The 27,735-nt window shown below is 46.1% G+C and overlaps 2 protein-coding genes across 5 annotated transcripts in view; one reads left to right on the plus strand and one right to left on the minus strand.

Annotated features, from left to right (window-relative positions):
* Window positions 1-1,969: 1,969 nt before the first annotated feature.
* On the plus strand, window positions 1,970-25,599 carry FBXO32 (F-box protein 32). 4 transcript variants are annotated; one of them, XM_062627075.1, is made up of 9 exons: window positions 1,970-2,096; window positions 5,013-5,125; window positions 6,833-6,882; window positions 7,560-7,652; window positions 13,987-14,080; window positions 14,941-15,125; window positions 18,526-18,708; window positions 20,255-20,398; window positions 21,063-25,599. In XM_062627075.1, the coding sequence occupies exons 1-9, from the start codon at window positions 1,981-1,983 to the stop codon at window positions 21,150-21,152; spliced, it is 1,068 nt and encodes a 355-aa protein (XP_062483059.1). In that variant the 5' UTR covers window positions 1,970-1,980; the 3' UTR covers window positions 21,153-25,599. The 4 variants fall into 4 exon arrangements, with proteins under 4 accessions (XP_062483059.1, XP_062483061.1, XP_062483062.1 ...); XM_062627077.1 differs by lacking the exon at window positions 1,970-2,096 and adding an exon at window positions 2,565-2,590; XM_062627078.1 differs by lacking the exons at window positions 1,970-2,096; window positions 6,833-6,882; window positions 7,560-7,652 and having other exon boundaries at window positions 4,997-5,125.
* NTAQ1 (N-terminal glutamine amidase 1) overlaps window positions 12,972-27,735 on the minus strand; it is a 38,618-nt gene continuing 23,854 nt past the window's right edge. The window contains exon 6 of the mRNA XM_062627085.1: window positions 12,972-13,309. Within this exon, the coding sequence (XP_062483069.1) occupies window positions 13,290-13,309 (20 nt within the window). The 3' untranslated portion in view covers window positions 12,972-13,289. The remainder of the gene's footprint in view (window positions 13,310-27,735) is intronic.

Here is a 27,735-nt window from a genome sequence, read left to right on the forward strand (position 1 = left end):
GATTTTGCTACTCAAAACACTCTCACAGCTTAAACAGTATTCCCTGACATGCAAATAATAGGTGGCACTGCTGTAAAGAAGGGTGGACCACTGCCCTGAAAGGGTAGATTGGATGAGCAGAAGGAGAGCTTGGCACTGGTGCCCTTGTATTTGCATTTTATTTTATGCATGTGCTGTGGCTCAGTGCTGCTCTAAAGCATTTTCTGTCCCCAGGGACTGCAGCCACCCTTCAGACACAACAGCATCTAACTGAGGGGTTTTCACTCTTCCTCCCACTGGCGAGCCACAGCAGGAGATGGAGGTGGGATAGGCAGGGGATGGCCAACGCTCCTGGTGTGGAGCTTCCAGCATCAGCAGACACACACCCCACAGCTCTGCTGCCTGCCTTCAGCCCTGGCACCACTGCATCTGCACATGCAGTCCTCCAGTGCTTGTTTTTCTTAGGGATTTGTGGTTTTTTTGAGGGTGAATACGTAACACCGTCACTTGCAAGCGCCAGATGTTGCTGAACGCCTGATAGCCGCCAGTAGCGCAGCCAGGGAACTGTTGGCAACGTGACCTGGATTAGGGCAGTTTATCCCTGAGGCCCTGCAGGAAGCTGCTCACCATGTCTGTTTTCTTCAGCTCTCAGCCCCAAGCACTGATCAGGTAAGGCCGATGGTTGCTCCATCCCAATGGCCGCCTCGTCCCAATGGCTGCCCATCCCTTCCCATGGGATTGGAGCTGCTCCTGGGAACCCAGGAACGCCCCACGTACAATGCCCCCAGGTAATGCCAACCAGCAATATGAAAATCAGTGTGTTGAGATCCATACACTACAGCACAGGGTAAATACATTGTAATCCTAATTCAAAATGTCCTGTATTTACAGAATGTCCCATAGTGCATCTCCGGCTGTGAACATGCTCCCTCAGCCTGGGCTTGAGTGCAAGACCCCTGTGTTTTTAATGTTCAGTACCTAACACTTCTGCTACCAAATGCCAGTGCATGCACACAATAAACTATGTATATATATATCATACATACTTCCACATGCAATATTGCTATATATATTTATGTATCTTTCATCATATTTATCTATAAAATAAAAAAATAATTAGTATTATATATAAAAATGAAATATAAACCCACATGAATATATAAAAAATAGGTACATAAAACATTATATACATGTTATACATAAACCATGTTATATACACGTTATAGATGTTTTATGTATGTGTACATACATAAAACTTTATGCAAGTATAAAATATATACATATGAAGCATATATTTAGAACCCATTCTATACAGAAAAATTTCTGTGTTCTCTATATAGAACCACATACTACATTGTATATATAGCCTGCATGTTTTCACAAGGTTCTAAATTTGTCTGTATGTTCAGATTCTGTATATTTCTATAAATAGAACACAATTTTGTAATACATGAAAATGTAAACCACATTCATAAGTATTAACAAACATGCCTGTGTAAATGCTTGCGTTATTTGTATCAATAAATCGAATATAGGAATGTATCTGGAATACACATTATATCTGGAATTGCAATATGCATAAGATGTTACGTTTATATGTATCTGTAACCGATAGTTGATGTTTTACCAACGGAACGCGAGCACCCGCACTCCTGCGCAGGACATGCACTCACTCACGTCTTGCCCCTGCTCAGCCCCTGTGACCACGCCCCCTCTGACAAAACCACGCCCCCTTACAGCAAAGCCCCGCCCCTCGCCCCGCCCAGGGCCTCTCGCGGAGGGCGGGGCGGTGCCGATAAACACCGCCACGTGCGGCGCGGCGGGGGCGGGGTCAGCCCCGCGCTTCCGGCAACACTGCGCTGCATAAATAGCGCGGCGCTGCGCGGCGCCCGCAGCCCTGCGGCACCCTCGGCGCTCCCGTGCTGCGCTCCGGCTCCGGTCCCAGTCCCGGTCCCGGTCCCGTTGCCGCTCCTGCTCTCGGTGTCGGTCCGTCTCGCCGCCATGCCGTTCCTGGGGCAGGACTGGCGGTCCCCCGGGCAGAGCTGGGTGAAGACGGCTGACGGATGGACGCGCTTCCTCGACGAGAAGAGCGGCGGCTTCGTCGGCGACATCAGCAGGTACCCGCGGCGGCTCGGGCTGGTCCCCGCTCCTGCCCCCCCTCAAGGCGGTGCCGCCAGGGGGCGCCGCGGTGCGGCTGCACGGCGCTGGGGGGGGGGGGCGGTAAGATGGACGGCGGCGTCTCCTCTCTCCCGGGCTGGGGCCGGCTGGGGGAGGCTCCTGTGCGGAGCTGCCGGTAGCGCTGAGGCGAGGGGGCTCGGTGTCTTTCCCCCGCGCATGTGACGGACCCAGAGCCCGTCTCCCTCAGCCCCGGCGGCGGTCCGGGCTGTCGATGCACAGAGGCCGTTGTCCCTCTCGGTTGTGCGACGGGAAAGAAGGGGGTGAAAACAGTCGCAGCCGCACGGCTTGGGCGGTGTGCCCACGGGGAGCATCGCTGAGCCTCTCCTGTGGGAATCTAGTGATATCCCCCTGCTGAAACAGCCCTGGCTGGGGCTTCCCGGCTCTTGGGCTGGAGCGGGATGATGTGTTTGAAGCCATGAGTAATGTACCTTCCGTGCTGCTTGACTAATCTGCCTGCACAACATCAACAAGCCCCGAGCTACGGCGCGCAGGAAGCCTGTGCAGCAGTGTGGGTGTTCGTGGTCTCCGGCCAGGCTGCTCCTGTCAGAACCAAGCGTTTCTCAGAGCTGCATCTTGTTTTCAGTTAGGTTTGGGCTGAGGGATGGGTCAGGAATGTCCATGGCAAAGGGACGTGGAGCAAACAGGGATTTGCTGTGAGCCGTTGCTGAAATGTTGTTGTGCAGGGAGGTTTATGTAGCAGGTCTCCCTTTTGTGCAAGCGCTAAGTTAAAATGAAGTTCAGAATGGAAAGCATCTCACTTGTAAGTAGGTAGGAAAATGGCTGTTAATAATGTGATTGTGTTGGGAATACTGGCTTTGCCATGGGTTTATGCATCCTTTTTCGCATTAAAAAGCGAGCAGGTGACATACTGGCCCCAGTCTGGGGTCCTTCCAGTGCCAGGTGCTGGTGTCCAACTGTTCAACCTGTCAAGATGTCTTGGAGAAGCGTGTGGAAACCTGGCAGTACATAAACAGGGGATAATCTGCCTCCCATGCTGGAATTCATCCATTGCTGTTATGAAGGTTTCAGATTACAGAGTCATTCAGTAGGAAGTCAACAGTCAGCGGTGTGCTGTTGGCACATAAGATTTAAAGCAGATCCATCTTGTGCTCTTGGGCCTGGATTCTGCCACTGCATGGGGTGTGTTGACCCATTATTGATAAGATGCGAGCTCAAACATCTCAAACCTGCTTCTTCCTTACTGCCATGCTCTGTTCTTGGGCTTTGGTCCCCTACCAGAAAGCAGCATGGATGGGGGAGATGTGCAGCTGAGCTCTTAGGTTTAGGTAATCCTGGTGAAAGTGTCAGGCTCCCTGAGCTGTTACTGTGGATACTGTGCACCTGCACTGCTGCTGTTCCCCTCGTGCAGTGTGGTGGTGGAACCTCCAGGAGTTGCTGCAGTTGTCCTCTGTGAGGAGGACATGGAGCAGGAAGGGGGAGCTGATGCTCTTGATGTCCTGAAGCCAGGGAAGTTTCTTCTGCACTGGGAGCCATGTGAGATGCCAAACCAGAACACCCATCTGGAAGAGGTCTGGGTCCCTCATGGGGCTGAAAATGACTTGGTCACTTGGTTCCCATGTATGCTGCTGGCGTGGCTGTGCTGACAGATGTCAAACAGGAGAGATGAGGAACCTTGTCCCTCAGGTTTCATTCCCTTGCAGGAGCCTGGGCTGGGTAGCTGTCAGAGGTGTGAGCTGGTATGGTGCTTCTGTAGTCTTTTGGAGGCAACATAAACATGAGGTCTGTAGAGGAAGCAGTCTATGTGAAGGTCCTCATGGCTGTTGTGGAGGAAGCTTGCCCAGGGCTGTAAGCAGCAACTCTCAAGGGCCTGCCAGAGCTCCAGGGGTGACCCAGCCACAGCAGCTGAGAGGTGCAGTGATGTGCCTGGGACCCTTCTTTGAACTCAGAGCTACAAAGTGCCACCTCCCATCCCCTGTGAGCTGCTGGGGCAATGGGGGAGCTGTCGGTTTCATTCTCTTGCATGCATTTCCTGTCTTCACAGCATCTCCACATGTAGATATCATTCCCACGGCTCTGGGCAGCATGGTGGGTGCGGGGTCCTCTGGTGTGAAAGCTCCTGGTGGGTGCTGCCACCCCCATGGATCTGTGCTACAGTGATGTGACTGTCTGAGGGCTTCCCAGTTTCACATTGCTACATGGATCTGCTCATTTGCAGGTCTGAAGAATGTGGAGATGTTGATGCAAATCTTCTTTATAGATAGTCTTTCGTTGGCCTTGGAGGAAATAAGGGGTTATAGCTCTCTGCAGTAATCATATAGTTACAGCAGAGAGCTCCAACAAAAGCAGATGGGCAGTCTTGAACTAGAGATCCTAGCTGTTAATTTGTATAGTCACTACTATGTGGTGTTTGGAAAGCCATCAGCAGAGTCTGGACCTCAGCTGAGCTTGAAACAATGTTTTGTGGGGACTCTTGTTAATAAATATTTTGAGTGTATATATATGTCCTCAGATATCTAAATATGTCTGTCTGTGGAAGTCTGAATGGCTCAGAGGAATTTACCACTTGCAGCAGGAAGATACGGTGCTACATAAAGATAGAAACAGGTTAAAGAAAGGAAAATACTGCCCAGTAGTGTCCCAGCACTAACTGTGCAATCTGTTTTACTTGTTTCTGTTTGTTATGGGTATCGTAGCACAGAAAGGAGACACCAGAGGCCCATTTAAGAATACCATTGCTGGGTGCAAAATCTGCATGTAGACCTCTTGAGAGCAGCCTGCAAGGAGACAGCTTTGGAGCTCCCAGAGAAAACCTGTGTATTTTCTCTCCTTGCAGGAAACATAGTGTTCAGCAGACTGCAGAAATAAACAGAAACCTTGCTTTGTGTCATTCACAGCTTTTGCAAGAAGGATGATCACAACAAAGAGAATCTCTTCAACAGCCTGAACTATGATGTTGCTGCCAAGAAGAGAAAAAAAGACCTGCTGAATAACAAAGCCAAGATTCAATGTAAGATATCTATTTGGGCTTTCTTTTTTAAGAGGAGTTGCTGCAATATGATGGAAAATGCTTCATATCTCTTGTTTTTTGCAGTTTATGAAGCCTTCCAGAGTGTCTTGAAGGGCTTTGCGCCCATGTTTGACCTAAGTAGAGAACTTGGATACGGTTTAATGTGAAGATTTATGCCCCTGTTCTAATCCTTGCTCTGAGGAGTTGTGCTTGTTCTGTTCAAATTTGTCATTTGTGCTTGTCAGAAGGAGGGTAATTTTTTCCTATGGTACATTCAAATGAACCAGTTCCAGGGTTTGGTTCCCCCCCTCCCCCCTACCCCATAGACTTCCTTGTGCACAATAAGCTAAATTTATTCTTCCTTCCATATGCATGTTGAGCACTAATCTACATTACTGGAGGCTATAAGCCTGAATGCGAGCTTTGATCCTATCTCTGTGCGCGGAGTGCGTGAAAAATGAAATAAGATTTCAGCTCACTCAAAACAATGGAAGGTTTGAAATCTCTGTGAGCTCAGTGAGCAGCAGGGTTCTGGATGGTGCACTGTGGAGGACTCGGGGGAGCCTGCAGGGGCAGCAGGGTCTGTGTTGATCTGATTGGAAGATAGGTACTAGAGTTCAATGTGAGGGCTACAAATGTAAACACACACAGAGGAAATGAGTTACAATTCCCACACTACTATTAGCTCATTGTGCATCCCCCAGGATTTCAGAAACTGGTGCCAGAAGTTGGCCCCTCAGTGTATTTGGTTCTCTGAACAAACAAATGTTACCATGACAGTTTTTGGCTGGATTCTGCTGTGACCTACTATTTAAAAGGGCCTGGTGAAGGGTCTGCACATCTGTAATTGAGATGGGCTGGCCTTGGGCTCACAGTACCAGGCAGCAGTGACATCACTGCATCCTTAGGTGGAAGGACTCCAGAAGTCTGATATTTTCTTTAAGGAAAGAAGTCTAGCAGGACAGGGAGAATAATTTTCCTTACACTAGCTGTTGATTGACAGTGTGTGGTGGAAGTAGTGTCAAAAGCCTGTGGGAGGAGGATTGAGCAGCAAAACTGCTTACAATAAGGGCTTTACTGCAAACCAAGTCAGTGTGTGGTAGGTACAGGAAAGCTATTTTGGGGAGTGGATGGGACAACTCCCATTTCTGAGGGAAGGGAGGGGCAATTAGAAATAGGAAAATTTTGGTCCCAAATAGGTTTTTCTTTTTTAGCAAGTTAGCTGCAAGCACAAGCATGCTCCTCTGAGCCTGACCTCACTGCTAAAAGCTCTCTCCCACATGCCTGGTGTATCATGACATTTTTGCTCAACTTCAAATTTGACATTCAATCCCAAGCCTGTAACCAAGGTAATGAATAGTTAATAAAATCAATAACAACAGAACCTGGCTGTCAGCCACACTTACTGTCTGGGACCAAAGAAGAGGAGGTGCTATGGTATATCTGTGGCTGGCAGATTAAACATTTAGAGTCTTGAGCTGTGTCACTGAAACAGAAGCCCTCTCTAAGGCTCAGGGCTGCAGTCTCAAATGAAGGAGTATGGAAACAAAGCAGCTTAGCAAGTTGCTAGATTTGGTTTCAAGTGAGATGGTTTAAACACGAAATAACTTCATTTGCACTAAAAGGGCAGTGAGTGTTATGAGCAGAACAGAGATCCAGCCCTCTGAGGTGGGAGATTAACTGAGCAAAATGTCTTTATCCAAACAGATTTCCACCAGGAGAAGTGGATCTATGTTCACAAGGGGAGCACAAAAGAGGTGAGTGCCTCCACAGGTTCTTTGTTCCATTTTCTACTGTGTTTTCCACACAGTGGGAGATACTGTATTGATATAAATCACCGGAAGCTCTTCAGAGATAAGTAGAAGATCTGGCTTGTGGTTGAAATTTCAGTAATGATTTTAAGCCCCAGTCAGGGAGCCAGGGCTTGCTGTACATGTGTTTAAAATATGACTTGCTTGCTTCCCTCAGTTAAAAACAAAAAACAAAACCAAAAAAAACAGCCATTTGCAGACCAAGCCATAATACTGTTCTTGGCTTTCATCCAGAACAATCCTAACATGGAAAACCGTTGGAATTCATCACAAGGCCTTGCTTGTGCTCATGGAGAGAAGCAGCTGTATGAGACTGCTCTGAACTTGCCCTACATATTGAACCATGGGAATGTGTGGCTCATTCTCACCAGTAAATTCATGGGTCATGAGCAGATCTTGGGTCCCTGTTGAGGAAAATACCTTAAATCTACATCTGGCCATGCCCACTCCTGATGTCAGTAAGTGTGGCTCTGTGGGAGGCCTCCTCCAGCTGCAAGCTGCTCCCATGGTTTGTAACCATGAGCTTGCTCAGTTGAGTTTGCCCTGGGTCACATCTACCTGGTACTGTCTGGACTCATGTTGGCCAAAACATGACCCAGACTGTGGTGTTGTTTTTTCCTCAGCGCCATGGTTACTGCACCTTGGGGGAAGCCTTCAACCGACTTGACTTCTCCAGTGCTATCCTGGACTCCAGGAGATTCAACTATGTTGTGAGGGTGAGTGAAAGGCCAGGGTTTATTTTGCTGTGATGGTGGTAGAGGCTCTGAACTGAGCTGCAATTGGGTGATAGGAAGCACTTGCTAAGAGAGGCCCAGGTGTGAAAGGAGGGGGTGTTGTGCTTTGCTACATGAAGTAGTTGATGGTAACTGTGTTGATAGATGCCCAAAACTTCCTCTTTGATCTGTTGAAATGGAGAAGCACATAGGTGGTGGTAACATAGGTGATGGGCTGTCCTTAGCCTAGCATTCCTACTACTTTTCAATTGTTAAATTCACTTCTGAAACCCAGAGAACTTAGTTTTTCATCCCTGACTTCTCAGTTCAGCTTAAGTGTAACTTCTGTAGCTCCCAAAGGGAGCATGGCCTCTCTGCAGAGGCCATAGAGCAGCAGAAATCTCTGTGCAGAAGGCTTCAGCTCCATGAGGGCTGTGAAGCTTTATCTTGCTTGAAGTGATAAAGGAGAAACACTGAGGAGCTGAGCATTTTGGGAATGAGAGGTTGGGCTAAACCTCTTGGAGGCACTGCTCAACTTCTGTAAGGATCATGGTTGCTCTAAATACTGTGTGAGTAACAGTGGTTTCAGTGGGTGAAACATTTGGTTACTCCTGACACCGTTAGTTGGTAGGAGGAAGGCATCAACCCCCAGTTCCCCATACTCTGGCTTTGTGTAACAGGTCTTTTGGCTCTGTGTGGCTGAGGGGCGTGGTAGTGGCTGGGGAGCTACTGTCTCAAGGACTGTGGATGCTTGTATATTATGCGCATGTGATCTGCAAATTGATCTTGAACTTCAGATGTTTATCAAGGTTTGGAATTCAACAAGCTTAAAAAAAATCTGTTATTAACTTGAGGCTGTTTATAAACAGCTCCTTTTCACGTCTCATCAGCAGCTGATCACTGATGAGGCACCAGCTGTTCAGGTTTTAGGTTCTGGAGCAAGCAGCATTGGTATTGCTTTCCCTTTGAGTCAAATGTCATGAAGTGTCTAAGGAAGAAGTGATCTGAGCAGGTTCACCATGGTTTGTCTAGGTGACAAGTAGCCTGTGGAACCCTCTGTCAGCCTGGGAAGGTATCTTGCATAGGACTGCAGTGATCGAGCAGAATTCCTATTTAACATTTTGAATAGTGAACTGAAATTTCAGTGAGGCTGGTGTGGTCTGGTGGGGAGGCTCTGGCTGACCTGCTTCCCCCTTTTTTCCGTAAAGCATCCTGAATCTGCTGTGTCCAAAACAGCAGTTTTCTGTATGGAAGTCGGCATGTGTCCTTGTTTCTACAGATTGGCTCTCTTTTGAGCTTTTAAGAATAGTTTTCCCTCGGTAGTTTTAAGGATACAGCACTACTGAGAAGTATGAAGCTTCCTAATTGAGGCTGACTTGTGGTTTGGCAGATTAAAGAAGGTATTAAACCTGGTACCATGGATCAAATAGAAAACTGGCTTCTTAAAATGAAAGACTTGTATCAGCCAAGTCTCCAGTGGATAGTAGCTCATAAAAAGTGCCTTAGGGGCCAGATTCACTCATGTAAAGCTCTGCCTAGATGTGGATCTTGCTTATGGTCCTTTGCAAATCACAGGCCTGCTAGAGCACACAGATGAGCAGACTGTCACATGGAAAATGCCTTTGAATATTGGCAGGCATAACATTTTTCCTTTCCCTCCCTTGTTCTCTCTAGTTCTGCCCGTTGCTTGGGGTATCTGATTAATGTCATGCTACTTAGTTCATCAACCAAATGCTTTCCAAGGAGGGAAGTTTAGAGTTGGAGGCTGGGGAAGAATATGAGGTTGTCTGTAGGGGAAAGGGGGAGAGAAGCAGCTGCAGGCTTGGGATTCTGCTAGCTACACACAGACTTGCCCTATAGAGAAATAAGCTACATCACTGCTGACATAAAAATGGGCTTTCAGGCTGAGCATCAGCTTGTCTTTTTCAAAGCATTCCTTTCTGAATTTCTTTGAACTTAAGTGCTACAGTGGTTTTGGTGCTGATTTTTGTCATACATGTCTGCTGCTTAAGATATTCCCAAAGTAATACTGACAGTGCACTGATCAAACAGGCACCTCTGAGGTGGTGTGAGCTGCAAGAAGCTTGGCAGGTATTCATGGAGCCAGTGAGTACATATAACTGAAGAAATTCTCTTCCAACATCAATCTCATCTTGACAGTCTGATGATACAGTGCTGGAAGTGCTAAGTCTAGGCATTGGTGCTAGGAGTTGATTCTTGTTGATCTTTTAAACTATACCATCTGCCTGTGTGGTACAGGACAAAGTTTTAGAGCTAGTAATGAAGTGTGTGATTGATACAGAGGACCTAAACTGTTCTTGGTCTTGAAGCAGCCCTGGTTTCTCTGGCTTTAAAGACTGAAAGTATTCTGTAAGCAAAAGTAATATCAGCAAAGTCAACGAGTACCTACAGCCCAGCAGTTGTTTGTTCTCCTTTGGGATCACTGTTCAGATGACAGGTTTTACAGGTTGCTTCCTTCAGAAAGGTTTTTTGTATGATGGTTGTGCAGTAATATCTCAAGGGAAGGTGCTGTGTCTGATCATAAAAGCTTAGGTTAGGTTAAGCTGCATGGGCACACTTCTGGAATAACATGATCTAGATAATGGGCAGCCTGCTAAAGTAGTCTTTTATATTATGTTTTTACAGCAGTTAGCTCCAGGAGCCCTGGATTTATGCTGTGCTGAAAGAATCTGCTTGATGCTGTCTCATGGAGATCTGTCAGCACCTGTGCTGTAAATCATTATAACTCGCCCTGCTCTTGCTCTGCATCCAAGCTGAAAGCCAGTGTGACATTTCAGCCACAAACTGAAGGGCTGTGAGAGCAAGGTGGGGCTGGAGGAGGAATCTTTCACTGCAATACGTTTTTCTTAAGCTGTACAGATGTGAGGAACCATAATCCCCAACCAGCAGGAGCTTATGGATACCCCCAGGGTGCAGTCCAGGTTCCCCATAGCTGCTTTGAGGTATTTAAAGTGGGTTTACACTCAAGTAGTTTGAGACTTGTGATTTTAATAATTACAAATCATTTCTCTTTTTGAGTCGAGGTTGCACCCATCTGCTGGGTGCAGCAGGCCTGCTGGGGGGGGTTTGGCTCTCTGTGCTATAAGCTGGTAGCTGTGCGTAGTTTGGGGTATGGCTTGCCCACACACCCCGGTGTTGAAGGGAGACAGTGGCACAAGGGCCATCTGGCTGTAGCAGGTCTAAGCAATGCTGCGTGCAGTAGTTGCTGTATGTGACTAATGTCATGTGTTCTCATGGTCCTGAAGCAGGGAATTTTATTCGCTGCCACATGGCAGTGTTGTGTTTGCTGGGTTTTTCCCTTGTTATGGTAGGAGGACCTGCTCTGCTTGTGGAGCTGAGTGGCTCATTGTACCAGCTGCTTTAGGCTGACTGCTAGTGGGGTTTGGGCAGAAGCCTATCAATTGTGGGGAGCTGAGCAGGTTATTGCCCTGCTGCTGAAGATGCTTTCTCCTGCCAGCTTTGCAGAGGCTCTGGAATAGCCCACTGCACCTCTTGCCCTTCCTCTGTGGCCCTGGCAGACCTCTGAGCACACAAAATGTGGGTGAGATGGTAGGAAGGATTTTCTGTGGAAGCTACCAGATCACCTTTATCAACTTCTGAGGAGGTGAAAGAGTGAATTGGGCTCTAATGCCGTGTTTTCTGAAGGTCTTGCAGGCTTCTGAGGCCTAGTTACAATCAGCTGGAATGCAATCACTTAGTGGTTTTGAAAGCAGGCCTTTTAAAATTGCTCTTAACCTTTCCCTGTGCACTCTCTCCAACCATCTGTCCCTCTCAGTTGAGCGTGGGTTGGACTTAATGCAACTGCATCATAACACATGCTTGCAACTCTCCAGCCCTTTTACCCTACTCAGCATTAATCTGAATTCATCAGTCTGCTCTTGGTCTGAATTATGCAAGTGGCAACATTGATTTACCTTTTATAATGCTGTAGACCCCCATTTGGCGGTCCATTAAGAGAGCATACTCTGGGTCTGTGCCAAGGCTGAGACCCTCCAATACACTGGAGCATGTGGGGCATGGATAAAACTGTATTGCTTACTTGGTTTTTGTGTATTACATGAGCACAGAAGAATAAAAAAATGTCTTGGTTTGGAGGGCTAAGCTGGTTGCTTCAGCCAGCAGTCCCTGTGGAGCGGTCCTAGAAGTATTCACAACATAGTTTTCATATGGAATTTCATCCTGTGTTTATTGCTGCAGGGGAAGGGAGGTGACACGTGATATCTGAGCTGGTTCACTGAACATAAATTGAACCTTGATAAACACAGACAGGGCAAATTTGAATCTGTTCATCATTTGCTAAATTGGGACAAAATTAATTTAGCTATTCTTCAAGGAACTGAGATTTTTATCCTTGTTCTTAAAGAATGGTCTTGGCATCTCACTCCTACAGTATTGCATTATGTGATGCTTATCACTGGGTGCATTTTGGTGTTTTCTGTAAGGGGCACAACATTGCTAACACCCAGCCTGGAGGAAGCTGTCTCTGTGCCAGTTCCAGAATGGTGCAATCTGGAGACAGCAGTTGTTCATGCACAGAAGAGCTGATCTGGGTGCATGTGTGGCTAATGTACAGATGGAGTCTGGTGAATTGATCACTATAATCAAGGTCTTAAGGCTGAACAGTTCAGTGTAAGCAGGGTATTACAGACCACTTTGGGGCACTGATATTTTTTCTACTTCTCCGTTTTTTTCAAAAAAATGAATAAAAGACCTCTTATAAAACATCTTGAGAGTCTTGCAAACTGCCTTGTTTTTAAGAGTATCTAGTTATTGTTGTCTCAGTTTAGCTGATATAGCAAGAAGATGCACTGATACCTGTGTACCAAGTATTACCAAACTCCTGCATCTCTTGTTTCCCTCCAAATGAGCCAAGAAAACAGGCAGCCTGCCCTTCACAGGAGCTAGCACAGGTCTTTTTTCATCATGTTTTCTTTGAGTCATGAGAGGTACACGATATTAATAGAATGTAAACTAAAATCAATCTGATGGTGGTGTTGGCCTGGAAATCAGACGGAAGATCAGTCACTCAAGGCAACTTCACTGTTCCTAAGTGGTAGTCACATGTGTGCAGAGCAGGCAAATGACTGCAGTGACACCTCTCCCCAGCTCCCTGCTTCATGGCAAGCTGCCAGTGACTTTTTGGACGCATTCTTACAGCGGGGCAAACAGTTCAGCTCATGACTTATCAAGTCTTGTCAAAAGCCATCTTAGTTACTTGACACAAGTAGTTGCACCTTCGCTGGGCTCTGCAGTGCCAGCAACTGGATACTGTAGCTGCAGATGATAAAGGATTAATAAGCTAGTCATGTGGTAAAGTGTTGATTGACTTGTAGCATAAAAGGTTTTCCCTTTCCTTTCTAAATTAAAACAGAAGGCTATGTACATCCAAACCAAATGGACTGACACGTGGACAGCCTGTGTATTTATATAATGCTGGGGGAAGGGAGGAAGGCTTGGAAAATCACAGGACACATGTTCTGCAGTGCACTGTCCATAGGGAACTTCCACAGCTGTTCTTGTGGTGGTAGAGCTGGGGAGGAGAGGGCATCTTCCCTATGGGAAGTGCTTCCTTTAGCATCTGCAGCCTAAATTCAGTGTTCAGCTTGTACACAAGTCAGATCAGTGATGGGAACCAAATCCTAATGGAAAGTAAAAGCAAGACCTCCATTAGGGGAGGTTAACAAGTAAACAAAACAAATGGGGAAAGGTGGCTTGGCGTTTCAGCTGTAAGAGCTGAACAGAGGAGGAAACCTTGGGGGAACAGGAGTTTGTTGAAGGGGGGAGGCAGTTTTTAATACAGTGCTCAACCTTTCTGCCATGGTGACAGCCCTCTGACAAAACCCATGCAACCCAGGAGCTTGACGTAAATCGCGGAGTCTGATTCTCATTAGTGCTTCGTCAGTAATATCCCCATCCAAACAGGCATTCGCTCGTGTTCCCTCATGACAGGGCTTGTTTATGCCCCAGTGAAGGACAATGACGTTGGCTGTTCGTTGTTCTCTTGGTGTGAATAGAGGCTGCCAGCCTCAGCGCTGCTCTGTGGTTTCTCTGTGTCTCTGAACCATGGAATCAAGTTTTCAACCCCCCCCCCCCCCCATCATTAGAATGCTCTTATTCCCCCCTTCAATGTGGGTTTAATTATTTGCCCTCTGCTCTCCTCCCCCTTTGCATTAGCTTGCTCTGTCGTTCTCTCTCCCTTTTATTTTCCAGCAGCAAACAAGTGCGTGGACTGTTTTGCTGTGTCATGTGACCAGCAGTCAAGATTAGAAAGGTATCTCTGTGCTCTAAGGCTTGCAACCTCTATTTTTATCCCCAGCTGCTGGAGCTGATAGCGAAGTCTCAGCTGACGTCACTGAGCGGCATTGCCCAGAAGAACTACATGAACATTTTGGAGAAAGTGGTGCAGAAAGGTAAGAGACAGGAGTGGGGAGGGGGAGGAGGAGGCGGATCCGATCTAACCTGCAGTCCTGTGGGGACCACATCCTTGAGAACAGCCAGGCAACACACCTGGTGTGGGTGAAGAGGGGCACCACTGCTTATTTCTGTAGGGCAGTTCTGTTTTCCCTTGGGGAAGGACAGGAGAAGGGGGCCAGTGGGAAACGCTGTATTACAGTAGGTATCTGAGGTGATTCCTCCTTTTCCTTGCTACCACCCCTTCTGCATCCTACTGAGTCCTATTTCTGACTGCAGAAGAGATGGGCTGCTCCTGCCCCCAGCCTATCTGCAGCCTCTGCTGCCGCCTTGTTGCCAGTTTGCTGTATCAAGTGCTCCTACTGCTCCAGAGGGAAGGAAAGCTCCAGAGCTGTCTTCACCTGCTAGGGGGGCTGAATGGTTGACATGTGGCACTTCCCTCCCTGATGCTGTAGCTCTGTCTGAAGGCTGGGATTTGAGAGCAGCCTCTTAGTATGTGTATACATAATGAGAAAGGAGATCCTGAGCTGTCTCCCTGCGCGTCAGCTGGGGTAGATGTGGAAGAGGTACACATGGATATCAGAGGGGAAAACTGGCTGCTTGCCAGTGGTGGGAAATGGGAAGTGATGCAGAAAGGGCAGATACTTCATCTGCTTATCCTGGAGGATCTCTTTCCATCTGTTGTCTAACCTACTGTGCCTGGCTAATGTTTTAAGTGCTTTCCTCTAAAAAGAAAAGCACAGGCTGGCTCTTCTGGCCTGTGGGGTTATAGCAGATAAATTGACCTGCCTGAGGAATGTATAGATTTAGAAAAGGATTTGGGCAGTTTCCAGTTTTAACCTTTCCTGTTCTTCCAAAGTCCTTGAAGATCAGCAGAACATCAGGCTAATACGGGAATTGCTGCAGACCCTCTATACATCTCTCTGCACGTTAGTTCAACGGGTTGGGAAGTCTGTCCTGGTTGGAAACATCAACATGTGGGTGCACAGGATGGAGAGTATTCTCCACTGGCAGCAGCAACTGAACAACATTCAGATCACCAGGGTAAGCACAAATCATGAAAGCTAAAAATAACGTGGCTCCTTTGTGAAACCTTCTCATGTAGCAGCTCTCACTTAGGTGACTGCATCTCACTGTACTCCCAAGTGCAAGCACAGAGTGCTGGGGAAGGACCTGGAGCTGCCAAAATAACTGGATGCATTCCTAACATTACTTGTGTCCCTTAAATCAAACTCAATGTACATGACCCAGGATCATGCTCGCTGTTGCTGGTCACAAACCCCATGGTTTGACTCCTTAATGGCTGTGAAATGTTGTGCAGACAAAGCTGGGCAGGAAACCACCTCGCTCACTTGAGAGTCCTCAGAGACTAAGCCTCAGTTTAAAAAGTCAGCTCAGTCTTTCTGAAACTGAGATGTTGTCATCAAAACCTGTTTATCAGATAGTTGAGGTTTTTAGATTTGCTCAATCTGTAAATTAAATGCAAATTTCCAAAGAGCTGTGCAACTTCGTGCTTCCTGGCTGAAAATGTCAGTGATTCTTCCAATAGTCTGGAGCTGCCTGTTCTAGCCAGATGAGTCCTGCTTTTACAATGTGTGTTTTCAGCAGTGTCTCTGTGGATGGGAAAGATGTATTGAGAAATTCCTAACCTGGCTTTGCATGGGAATAGTCTGAATTTGCTCCATTTCACAGAGTCACGGAAGGGTTGAGGTTGGAAAGGACCTCTGGAGGTAGTCTGGTCCAACACCCTTGCTCAAGCAAGGACATCTACAGCCAGTTGCCCAGGACCATGTCTAAACATTTTTTCCACTTGGAACGGATACCTACTCACAGGAATGATCAAGCTTTCCCCCAAGGCTGATCTCTGGTGTGCCCCTTGTAGGACTTAACTGTGGCGACCTGGACTGTGAAATTGGTAGGGCAGACCAAGGCATGGCTCAAGAGAATATAAAGAGCACCTTTTTCTCTGGGGGGTTAACCAGAGAGTCATTTACAAAGGATTAAGCAAAGGGCCTGTATTCATCACTTTTCCTGGAACACCCGGAAACAATTTCCAGTTGTTCCCTGAAGTGATGCAGGCAACAGGGCACGGGAGATGAACTCTGGGGAGTTTGAAGAGCTGCAAAAGCAGCAGTGCCTTATCTGGTGGTGGTCAGGGAGTCCCCACCTGCTGTCCCTCCCAGTGTGCAGCTTTTGGGATGGGCCTTGCAAGGGAAGCACTGACCCAGCTGTGAGGTGGCTCTGGGGCATAGCAGGTCCATGTGCTGGGGAGCTGCCCTGTGCCTGGGCACTGTCAGGCTCAGCTCACCTGGCCATCTGCTGCCCTGAGTGCTGCTTCCCTCTGCTTTAGGAACTCATAAAGGGCAGACAAGCATTTCAAAGAACTCTGTCTATCCAGACTAAAGTGCATCAAAATGTTGCTTGTGAACAGAACTCATTTCTGTGTACTTACATGTGTATTTAAAGGCACTTTTCTAAAATAAAATAGATGTTGAGCTTGCAAAACAAATTTCACCCCTGTGAAGATGACTTCAGGTCAAATTAGAACAAAACCAGCTGAGTTTAGAGGAAGGAAGAACAAGCTCAGCTCTGTGCAGCCAGTTGCTTACAGTGCCCTGAGTGCTTCTGGGGTTTCTGGAGGGGGGGAAATGTCTTGCAACAGCCAAGACCTAAACCTTTAAAATAAAGAAACTTGCAAAATATTGTGTGTTAAGAGTTGCTTTAAAACAAAAAGCAAGCTCTGTCCAGAAAGTGACAGCGAACTGCTCTGATCTCATCTGTGTTCCTTCTCCAAAATAAGTAATGTTTGAAAGTCCTGGAAAGGAGTACTGAGGGAAAAGAAGTAGCAGATAAGTCTTTGGCCCTGACTCGGGAAACTTGTAAGGATTTGCTTGAGTCACTCTGGTTTCTTCAGAAATAAGACATAAGCATGAGCTTTGGGGCTTTTTTGAGCCTCTGAGCTTAGTCTTTTCATGTTGTGCCATAGCAAAGCTTATATGTAGAGAGTGCAGGAGAATGGAAGGGAGATCAATGGGAGGTGATCCAGGCTTCAGTGCATTCTTCCTGCCTCAAGATACGACCTAGGCTGTCATGGGAAGAAATGTCTTCTGGAGATGGCAGAGACAGTTCACTCCTGGAGCGTTTCTTTCAGGCCTGTTGCTGGTGGAGGTAGCCAGAAATGATGCGTTTGAAAAACTGTGGCACTTGCAGGTACTGGGTAGTGCTGCATGGTTTGGACAGGCTGGCGATGAGGGCACTGAAGGGAAGGGGGGAGCTATTTGTGTACACACATACTTGTTGTGCCTGTGGAGTTTCACATGGGATGACCGGAGGTGGAACCACATGATTAAAAGCAGCTTCGTGCAGTGTTCCCCTGCTGATGGCGGGCCTCGTGCTTCTTGTTTGAAACAGTTAATAGCTCTGCCAATTGTGAGATGGGTGCTGTGACTCTGTGACTTAAAATAGCAGCATCTCTGTGCAGGGTAAATGATAAACTTGGCACATCTGTCTAACATTGTTTCTTCATTGGGACCTAATCCTAAAAGCTGCTGTTTGCCTTAATAAGGCTGGGGCTGGTTTTGGAGCAGTTGGAGTCCGGGTTGTGGTCCTTGCTGATGCTTTGCTCCCATGTGTGCCTTGAATTTCTCCCAAGTGCAGGGCCTGCGAATCTGTTGTGGTCAGTTTGTCCTGGAGCTGTGCCACCATGATGACCTACAAAACAGTCCTGCACCCCATGTAGACCAAGCAAAGGTGGATGGGGTGTGAAGGTGGCTTTTGTCTCTGTGGGCTAGGATGTGCTCTGGTGTGGCTGAACAGCCTAGAAAGCCATGGCTGCAGCTGATGGGAAAGGGGCAGGTCCTTCAAGTGTTCGCAAAGTTAGTCTTGCCAGCAGTGACCTGGGAAGACATGCAGGGAAAAACCCTGCTGTGGGTGCTCATCAGTCGCTGCTGTGGTTACAGCAGGGTCCTGTGACAACATAAGCTAAAACACATGTCAGAAGAGCATGAGATTCCCAGCAAGATGCATAACATGAGGCTGAACTTGAGAAGTAGAACTGATCTCCCTCATGGTGGAGAGACCTGGGTGGTTTATAGTTGATACCATGATGCAGCCAATGTCGTGCTGTAGTAAAAGCTGGTGGTGGTGCTTCTGGGAGCAGTATGGATGTGGGATGCACAAAAAGGGAAGGAGGAGGCTTGAACTGCAACTCTGCTTCTAACTACTATATTACATGTACATGGCCTCATCCTTGAAGGTATCTCAAACTGTTGTGGGGCAGAAGGTTAAATATCTCTATGTAAAATGTCTCCTTATTCAAAGAGGCAACTACAGCATTATCCTCTATGTGAAGAACAGTGCTAAGAAAGCAGTAACTCTGCTGCAGCATAGAATTGCTTGGGTTTTCAGCTTCCTGTGAACTCTTATTTTTGTCTGTCTCTTCCAGCCTGCCTTTAAAGGAACCACTTTCACAGACCTACCATTGTGTTTACAATTGAACATCATGCAGCGACTGAGTGATGGGAGAGACCTGGTTAGCCTTGGTCAGGTGGCTCCTGACCTGCAAGTGCTCAGCGAAGACCGGCTGCTGTGGAAGAAGCTCTGCCAGTACCACTTCACAGACAGACAGGTACTACCACCGCTTTGGTTGTTGTACCCCACTTGCAAGTGAATACATGGGTAGGACACTTTTAATTGACTCGCCTTGGATCTAAGTGCTGTGCCACAAGCTGATAATACAGACTGGCATGAGGATGGCTGTGAAGATGATTTATGTAGAGGGTTTTGCATGCCACAGAAATGATTCCTGAAACAGGAGCCTGAGGAATTAGTCATATGGTGAACTTCAACCCTAATCCAGGTAGTAACAACTGCAAGTCATGCTCCTCTCACCATGTGTGTGGGGAAAACGTGCAGGCAAGCTCCAGCCTGGACCCTGATGTCACAAGAACAGACACCCTCTGTGGATGTGGTCCATGAGCAATGAGTTGTACTGTCTTATGCTTTAGAGCAGGAAATCCCCTCTGAGCTGTTCTGTGAGTGACAGGACTATGCAGAAAACAGTCCTGTGGAAAACAGCCCTACCAGTACCCAAGTTTACATAAGGCAAACATCTTTAGCCCTTTACAAGCTGGTAATCATATAATTGCATGGCTGGGAAGTGTCCAACCCCCTGCCACTGACTGGGACACCTTCCACCAGACCTGGTTGCTCCAGGCTGTCCAAACTGGCCTTGAACACTGCCAGGGATGGGGCAGCCACAGCTTCTCTGAGCAACCTGTACCAGTGTCTTCACCATCCTCACAGTAAAGAACTTCTTCCTCATATCCAAGTCTACTCTCTTTCAGTTTAAAGCCATTACCTCTTGTCCTGTCACTACTTGCCGCTATAAAAAAGATCCCTCTTCAGATTTCTCATAGGCCCCCTTTAGGCGCTGGAAGCTGCTCTAAGGTGTCCCTGGAGCCTTCTCTTCTCCAGGCTGAACAAGCCCAATTCTCTCACCATAGCAGAGGAGCTCCAGCCCTCTGATCATCTTCATGGCCTCCTGGACTCATTCCAGCAGGTCCACGTCCTTATGTTGTGGGCTCCAGATCTGGGGTCTTCTAAACTTAAAACCAAAGTCCCTCTCTGTATTTATAGGTGAATGTCTGGGATGTTTATGCCAGACCTCAGCACTTCAGGGACCGTGTGCCACATCTCTCTGATTACTTGGCTTTATTTGCTTACTCTGAATCTGACTTTGGAAGTGACTCTGCGGAAGTTAATTCAAGTTCAGTCTCTGCAAGTAATGAACCCTTGAAGATGGGTGTTGCCCAGGCTCATGTGACAAATCATTGACTCTGCAAGTCAGTGAAGGAGCAAAATAACTTCCAAAACTTAAATGCAACTGTACTCACTGTCCTGCCAGCCAGAAACAGTGGCTAGAGTAGTGACAAAATAGCTCCCAGTGTTTCAGGATTCATATGGTAATGTTAATGAAATAGGAATAGACCCTGATAACAGTATTGGGTGAGGGTGTTGCCATCAGGAAGCTGGTTGTAGCTGGATATTCAGAGCAGGAGCTTTCTCAGGAACTGTTGTGGGACCTCACAAGGTTGCTAGGGAGAGAACATGAATTGGGAAGAACAAAGCATTATTTTTTTGACCTGCTACAGTTGTTGTTATTTTCTCTTCAGATTCGCAAACGGCTAATCTTATCTGACAAAGGGCAGCTGGATTGGAAAAAGATGTACTTCAAGCTCATAAGGTGTTACCCACGGAAGGAGCAGTATGGTGACACGCTGCAGCTCTGCAGGCACTGCCACATCCTCTCCTGGAAGGTATGAGGTGCTGGTGGGGCAAACTCGATTGGGGTGGGAGCACTGGGGCACCCAGTGCTTTGTCTGATTGCAGCTGGTTTGGGGTGCTGTTGTTCCTTTGCCTCCATAACCTGGTGTTTTCCTACATCTTAATCCTCCCTCAGCTGTTAAGGTCCTTTCTCCCCTATGCTTGAGATCCGATTTTTATGTTGAACAAAAGTAGTGGCCTTCAAGGCCAGAGGGGAGGGAAATGGGCATACTTTAGGGCTGCCTGCAGTAAATCACCTTAGCATTGCCAGAAACTCCTCCCACCCATTACATGGAGGTGGAGATCTTGGCAACACAATTAGCTGGCTACAGAACAGCCTAGACAAAAATCTGCTGGCTGCTGTGGTAGGGCAGGTCTCTAGTTAGACTTGTGCTGCTGATGGTAGGCTCCAGCCTCTCATCCCTCAGAAAAAGGGAAAAGAATGAACTGGATCTTTGCTGGTTTTATTTCCTGTGACTTGCCAGTAGCCCCTAATACACAAAGCTCAGTTCTGACTGCTTTGGAGAGTAGAAATATTATTCTGGGCTCTGCTCTGCTTGCAAGCAGGATATCTGGCAGGGGGCAGTGCTAAGTTGGCTGATGCTCTGGCACCCTTTCCACAATCTCTCTAAATGGAGTTGTTTTCTCCTTTCCCAGGGCACTGATCACCCCTGCACAGCCAACAACCCGGAGACTTGCTCCACCTCACTTTCGCCGCAAGACTTTATCAACTTGTTCAGGTTTTGAACTTGGGTCACCGCAGCTTATGCGATTCTTACAGGACACTTTATGCCACTGAGCTTGGACACTCCATTTGTAAATAGTGTAAATATTCATGTCTGTTTTGAAGCTCCTGAGTCAAGGAACAAGAGGATCTCGGAGATGAAAGGTGAAGTTGCTCACTGACGCACAGCACTTAAGGAATACAGACTTCCATAGGACTGGTGTATGTTGTACAGAGTCCCTTTTTTTATGATCAGAGTACAAGATACAGGGCAAAAAAAAATTCATGTTCTTGTTTTTAGAAGTTAAAAATGAAATTGCCCCTCAACCATTTGAGAACTCTTTTGGTTTGTTTCTTATAGAGAGAAAGCAATACGAGGCTAGGACTGTTGAACTGTTCCTCCATCTGGTTTTATTTAGCATACATATTTATAAATATGATGTTTTAAAACTATGAAAAATATCCCTGTGACAACTTTAACTTTCGTTTTTAAAGGACACATTCTGAAATGCATGGAACTCTAGCCTACTTGTGAGAGAGAATGGCAACATACTACTTTCTACCTCTAATAGATTGAGTACCTTTCAGACAAGAATCCAGTGTACAATGTGAACTTTTGTATTTTGTACAATGATTTAAAGGGAAATGTTTGTGATAGTAAGCATCTTTTCTTGTATTAATGCTTACCTCTTTACATTAGTTATCTTGCTCTGTGCTTGAATGCCTAGATGATAGGCACCATATAAATACCTAAGACTTTACTCCATCCTCTTTTAATTTGTTGGGTTTATGAAAGACTAAGCAAAAGGGGAAAGTGAAGCCATAAGGATGAAGATTATCTAAAAGGGAGGAAGTTCTATTATAGAGAAACAAAGGACTGGATTTAATCTCATCATGTAAAGACTTATCAACTCCACTAGGTTAATTACACTGGTTGAAATCCCAAGTGGGGTTAGAATCTGGTTCTTCAAGCCCATGTTTTCCAACACTGCTCTGTATTCCCACTGCTGTCAAGTGAATTCAGTCATCTTGGGGCAGGTAAAATACAGGGAGAACTGGACCATCCAATCTAGTGAAATTACGCGGTTTTTAGTCACTTGAGAACTGACAGCATCATTTAAGACTACTGGAGTTTAGGGTGATGAGCGAGACAGCATAGAATCATAGAATAGTTTGGGTTGGAAGGGACCTTCAGAAGTCATCTGGTCCAACCCCCATGAAGAAACTGGTCAGCATTTTCCTAAAAACAGCAGTCAAGACTGGGGTAATCAAGGGATTTCCAGCATGGCACTTGGCATCTTTGCTACTCACACAGAGAAATAACCAAAGACCCAGCCTAATCCCTTCCACTTCCAGTGCTGAGCTGCTTTATGGGATCATCTAACACCAGCCTAGAGCTAAACTTTCAATCCTATGGAGTAAGTGGCCAAACTGACTTCACTGTGGCCATGATCTGGCTCAACATCTCCTCTGTTGCACGCAATGATTCACTCTTCCGTAGAGTGGATCTCGAAGCATCCAGCTCATATCTAACAAGGTATGGAAGGGTTTTGCTGTTTGCCAGTAGATTTCCTGTATAGCACTTTCTCTGTGCTGATGTAAGCAGAATACCTTGGAAGGGTAAACATTTATGTGACTATGTACAAAGAACTGTGAGGAAGTGGAGTACTCAGGACAATTCAGGAAGAACTACTTGAGTTAATTATTGTTAACTATTCTGTTCCTTTTTTTACATTTTTATAACTGACTTTCCACACTTTTCTGGAGCTGTTTATATTAAAAATTGACAGTATTTGCATTTTTGCAAACTAAATCGCTTTGCATTTTCTTGGAAGAGATGCAAAAAGGGAAAAAAGCTGCCTCTAGATGGAGCACTGGGGAAATGGGGGAGGAAAACCAGGAAAATGCTGACAGGAGCTGCCCTTCTGCCTTCCAACAGCAAACCCAAGCTTTTGCTCTGTGAGCCTGTGCACCCTTAGCCATAGCCCAGAGCTTGGCACTCTCCAGAGATGAGGAGAAAACACGTGCAGCATAGAGAGCTTTGTCTTGGTGTTGATGCCCCATCCATCAGTTTGCTGGTGGAAAGCGTAAGCCTGCTGATCATACTCATGTCAACTGAAAGTGATTTAAAAGCTGTTACCTTGGAAAAATTAACTTGTGCTTGTTTGGAGGGACGTTTGAGTGAAGGAGGCCGGTTTGTTTTCATTCTCACACTGTGTGTTCATATTCATACCCACAGTGGGTAGATGAGGCTGAAATCTGGCTTTGTGAATGAGGATATTAAGGACAGAAACATGCAAGTGAAGTGAGTGAAGCACCGCCACTGTATTTGGAGATTGTTGTAGCTCCTTTTTCTAGAAGTGAGAGGATCTGTGCCCCTTGGCAGCATCTGTTTCCAGCTCTGACCTAGGGTGGCTTTGTTCCATTGTCTTGCCACCCATAGTGAGCCAACTTCACTATGGTTGATGGGAAGGCAGTACTACTTCACTATGAAATGCTGGGGGGGTTCTGCCTAGTCTGAGTCCATGCTTGGCAGATAACACTTATCCACTGTGAGATTGTGACACTGGGTGAATTTCAAGCTCAGGTTTGAATCCAGCCTAGTCCATTCCCTGGACAGCAAGACAAAATCTCAGCATTTAGCTGTGATTCAGGAATGTCTGAGCATTACTCATTGTCTCTATCAGCCCTTCGCCGCTCTTGAGCAAAGCGTTTACTCTGTGTCCTCTGCCCAGAGACCACAGGTTGTGCTCACAACATAATGTGCAACTGAGGCTCCTATGTATAAAACTTCAGTTAGAGGTGAGAGTTTTATTTATTAGCACTATATAAACTTAAAGGGTCAAAGAGGTGAAGATTATTTGTTAATACATACAAACGCTTGTGTGTTGCTCTTGTGAGGTCCTGAGATATTGCTCTCTGTGTCCAAAGCAGCAGAAAACCAAGCAACTACTGTGCTGGAGAACAAAATGGACTAAAGGAAACAGAATAAGCCTCACTCAGTTATTGCCTCAGTCATTACCCTTTGCTACAGCAAGAGTCACATGAGACCTTGATCTCTTTGGGAGACCCATTGTTTCTTGAAAGGCTGGTACAGGAAGATGTTGTGGTGAATTCAATACTCTTGTATTTCAGATGAAATGCTGTTGCATCCAGATACCTTAGTCCAACAACTTACAAACAAAGCGATCAGTATTTTAGCAGTGCACAGGCATCTGCTTGGCTGCGGATGGCAGAGTAACAGAACTGACAGCGATAACAGGGGCTTCCAGGCTGGGTGGTTTGAGGCTGCTCTCGTGCAAAAAGGACCTCTTTATTTTAAGACAATGGTGGCAAAGCTGTTGTGAAGGGAAAACAGACTTTTACTTGTATTTTGGAAATAGAATGTTCTTTTCAAATGACATTTCACCTTCCAGTCAGTGGAAGGAGGATTTTTTTTCCTCTCTTTTATTTTTTTCCTGCCAGCATATCCAAAGAAATCTCATTATCTTTAGAGGATGTGTTAACCAGTGCAGCAGTGTAGAACATGGTGTTGTGAAGAGGAAAAATAGATCTATGCAGGGAAAGGAGGCGGCTTAGGAAGGGAGAGATCCCAGAGATTGCAGTTCAGCTTTCTACAATAGGCAGGCATTTGGAGTTCATTTTAATGTGATAGCCACTTCAAGAGGCGTAATTTTAGCTGTACATACCTTAAGCCCTTTATACTAACTATGGTATGGTAAAGGTTGATCATAAAATGTGTACCTCCTCTTGTATTGTTTGGGTTTCTGTTTTTTAATTGTGGGAGTTTCTAGATCCTTTTATTTTGTAAAGTGCTTAGGAAGGCTTGTATTGCTCTGAAGATACTGCTTTGTATGTAAACATTTATTTGCACCCTGCCACTTTCTGTATATGGGAATATCTTTTGTATTCTTTTTCTTTGCCCCCAGGTTTTGAACTGTTTGTGTTCCCATTTCTGTTTGACTTCAATTACCTTTGCTAAGCTGTCACCTTCTACAACATATTCAGGTACTAAATCAGCTTTTCCTGCCCTGAAAATCCCTTGGCCCTTAGTAGCTAAAATGTGATGTAGAGCAGGAACATTTCAAATTCTCTTATGTAGCTCATAAATCAGATGTGCTGTTTCACACTTCTCTCCTGCTCAGGATAGCAAACCAGCATTGTCCTCTGCAGTTGCTCTTACAAACCCATTGCACAGTTTCCCCATAGATCAGCACTTTGCCAAAAAGACATAGCTTTAAATTAAAATGGCACTCTTCCTAGCTGGCCTGCTTGCAAAAACACACACCCTGTGGAGCTGATGGCTGGTTAGATTGATAAAGACTTGCTGTTAGAAGGTTTTGGTCTCTTGTGTTCTGCTTGTGCTGCTTTTCTCAGCTCATGGCTTATGATACTTGTTAAAGGTTCTGAAGACTGTCACACAAGCTGTCAGCCTGTGGCTGCTGAGCTGTGTGTCTTTACCTACCTTTAGGTGATAGACATCAGGTGCTGGTAATCAGCTTTGCAGGATCTGGCCCTAGGGAGAACAAATCCATCTTGTCCTTGACGCATGCAGTCTCTAGTATATTAATACCTTGAACATGACAGAGATTCTCCTCCACTGACCAAGCACTGCTGCTTCCCCTCCTGGGAGGCCAGCTGAGGGTGGAACTTGCATATTTGTTTTAGCCATTGTGTGCTGCACAGAATGCTAACGGGCCCGCTACCAAGAGAACATTTTAATTTGAAACAGCAAATACGCTCATCTTTAGGAACTAATCTGCAGTAATTATAAATACCTACTTATATATGGAAGGGAGCGTGTGTACTGCTTTGTTTTTCCTTAAAGCTGTAACTAGAGATGATATGAAGTGAAAGGCATCCCTTATATAAGACTTCTGTTTAATATTATTGTGTGGTTAAAATCCTTCCATTATAAATTTGCACTTTTTTTGAGTCTTCTCTTGCATGTTCAGCTCTGATTTTTACATCTGTTCTGTGCAGACAGTAATGTATTTTTGTAAAACATTTTTGACACTGAATTGCAATAAATGTTCAAACAATGTGAACCACAGAGCTGGTCGTCTCATTGCTTCGAAGCTGACCTTTCAGACTTCACGTTTCTGGTAACTATAAGCAACAGAGGAACATCCAGATGGAGGAACATCCAGAACTTGGGTTGTTGTGGCAGTTGAAGAGTATCCTGGATAGAGCTGTTGCTTCATTGGACCTTGAAGGAGATTGAGGTGAATGGAGCCCTTACTTCTAGCAAAAACATTGCTGATGTGGAGCTTGTGTTCTCTGGACACAGCACAGGAGTGATTATTGTCCCAAAAGAGATCACTACTGCTCACTCTGGTCTGATAGCTTCAACTCTAACCCGTGGCTTATGGAAATGTTGTTTTTCATGGACATGTTATCCAAATTACTGATTTTTATCTTTTTTTCAGTTACAATTGCATCTGGTTGGTCAGGACTGCAACAGGCTGACCCAGGCTCCTGCTCGGAGGGAATGCAAACAGGAACCTACTATAAGGACTCCCAGTAAATAGGGGGAACAGCAGTTGAAAAGGCAAATGAAACCCTTCAGGTTGGAAGAGGAGAAGTTACCATGGTAAAACAGGATTGCTTGCCTGATAAAAGCTATGGCAGCTATGAAAATAAGCATGAAATGCAGATGCTTGGGGTTTAATCTCATTTGCACTGTCAAGGTATGCTTGAGTGGTTTCACAGGTCTTTCTGTAGTTATGCTATGCCTCAGGTTTAGAGTTAGAGGGTTGCACCCCCAAGACACAAGGCTCTGGAAACAAGGGACAGTCTGCAAGATGACCAGAGCCTTTTAAACAAGGGGATGAGAGAGCTGTTAAGACATGTTTATTACACAAACTTCCTTGAAAATGTCCAATCCCATGTATTTTAATAGGCTCAGTCGTTAAAGGGGAATACTTTTTAGGAATATGGTGGGTGAGGTCTGTCTACAGTTCTCATATTCTCTGTGAATATGCTAATTATATATAATTCTCTATATTCTTCCCCTGAGAAGAGAAGGCTGCATGGAGACCTCACAGAAACCTTCCAGTATCCGAAGGGGGCCTATAAGGATGCTGGGGAGGGACTCTTCATTAGGGACTGTAGTGACAGGGCAAGGGGTAACGGGTTAAAACTTAAACAAGGGAAGTTTAGATTGGATATAAGGAAGAAATTCTTTACTGTAAAGGTGGTGAGGCACTGGAATAGGTTGCCCAGGGAGGTTGTGAATGCTCCATCCCTGGCAGTGTTCAAGACCAGGTTGGACAGAGCCTTGGATGACATGGTTTAGTGTGAGGTGTCCCTGCCCATGGCAGGGGGGTTAGAACTGGATGATCTTAAGGTCCTTTCCAACCCTAACTATTCTATGATTGTTCTTACTTCTGTGTTGTTGCCATTAATATCTCTACCTTTTAAGAGCACTCAGGGTAGCTGCTGAGGCAGCCAGAAGCATGGATGAGGTCACCGGATGGTTTGGGTTGAAAGGGACCTTAAAGCTCATCCAGTTCCAACCTCTGCCATGGTCAGGGACATCTTCCACTAGACCAGGTTGCTCCAAGGCCTGTCCAGCCTGGCCTTGAACACTGCCAGGGGTGGGGC

The sequence above is a fragment of the Pezoporus occidentalis genome, unplaced genomic scaffold (assembly GCF_034315485.1).
Source record: "Pezoporus occidentalis ecotype Australia unplaced genomic scaffold, CSIRO_AGI_Poc_V1 ctg3, whole genome shotgun sequence".
Lineage (NCBI taxonomy): Eukaryota > Metazoa > Chordata > Aves > Psittaciformes > Psittacidae > Pezoporus > Pezoporus occidentalis.

Coding starts and splice junctions, on each gene's coding strand:
- FBXO32 (XM_062627075.1), top strand. CDS start 1,981: ATGCCGTTCCTGGGGCAGGACTGGCGGTCCCCCGGGCAGAGCTGGGTG. Junction 5,126..6,832: donor TAACAAAGCCAAGATTCAAT/GTAAGATATCTA, acceptor TTATCCAAACAG/ATTTCCACCAGGAGAAGTGG. Junction 6,883..7,559: donor ACAAGGGGAGCACAAAAGAG/GTGAGTGCCTCC, acceptor TTTTTTCCTCAG/CGCCATGGTTACTGCACCTT.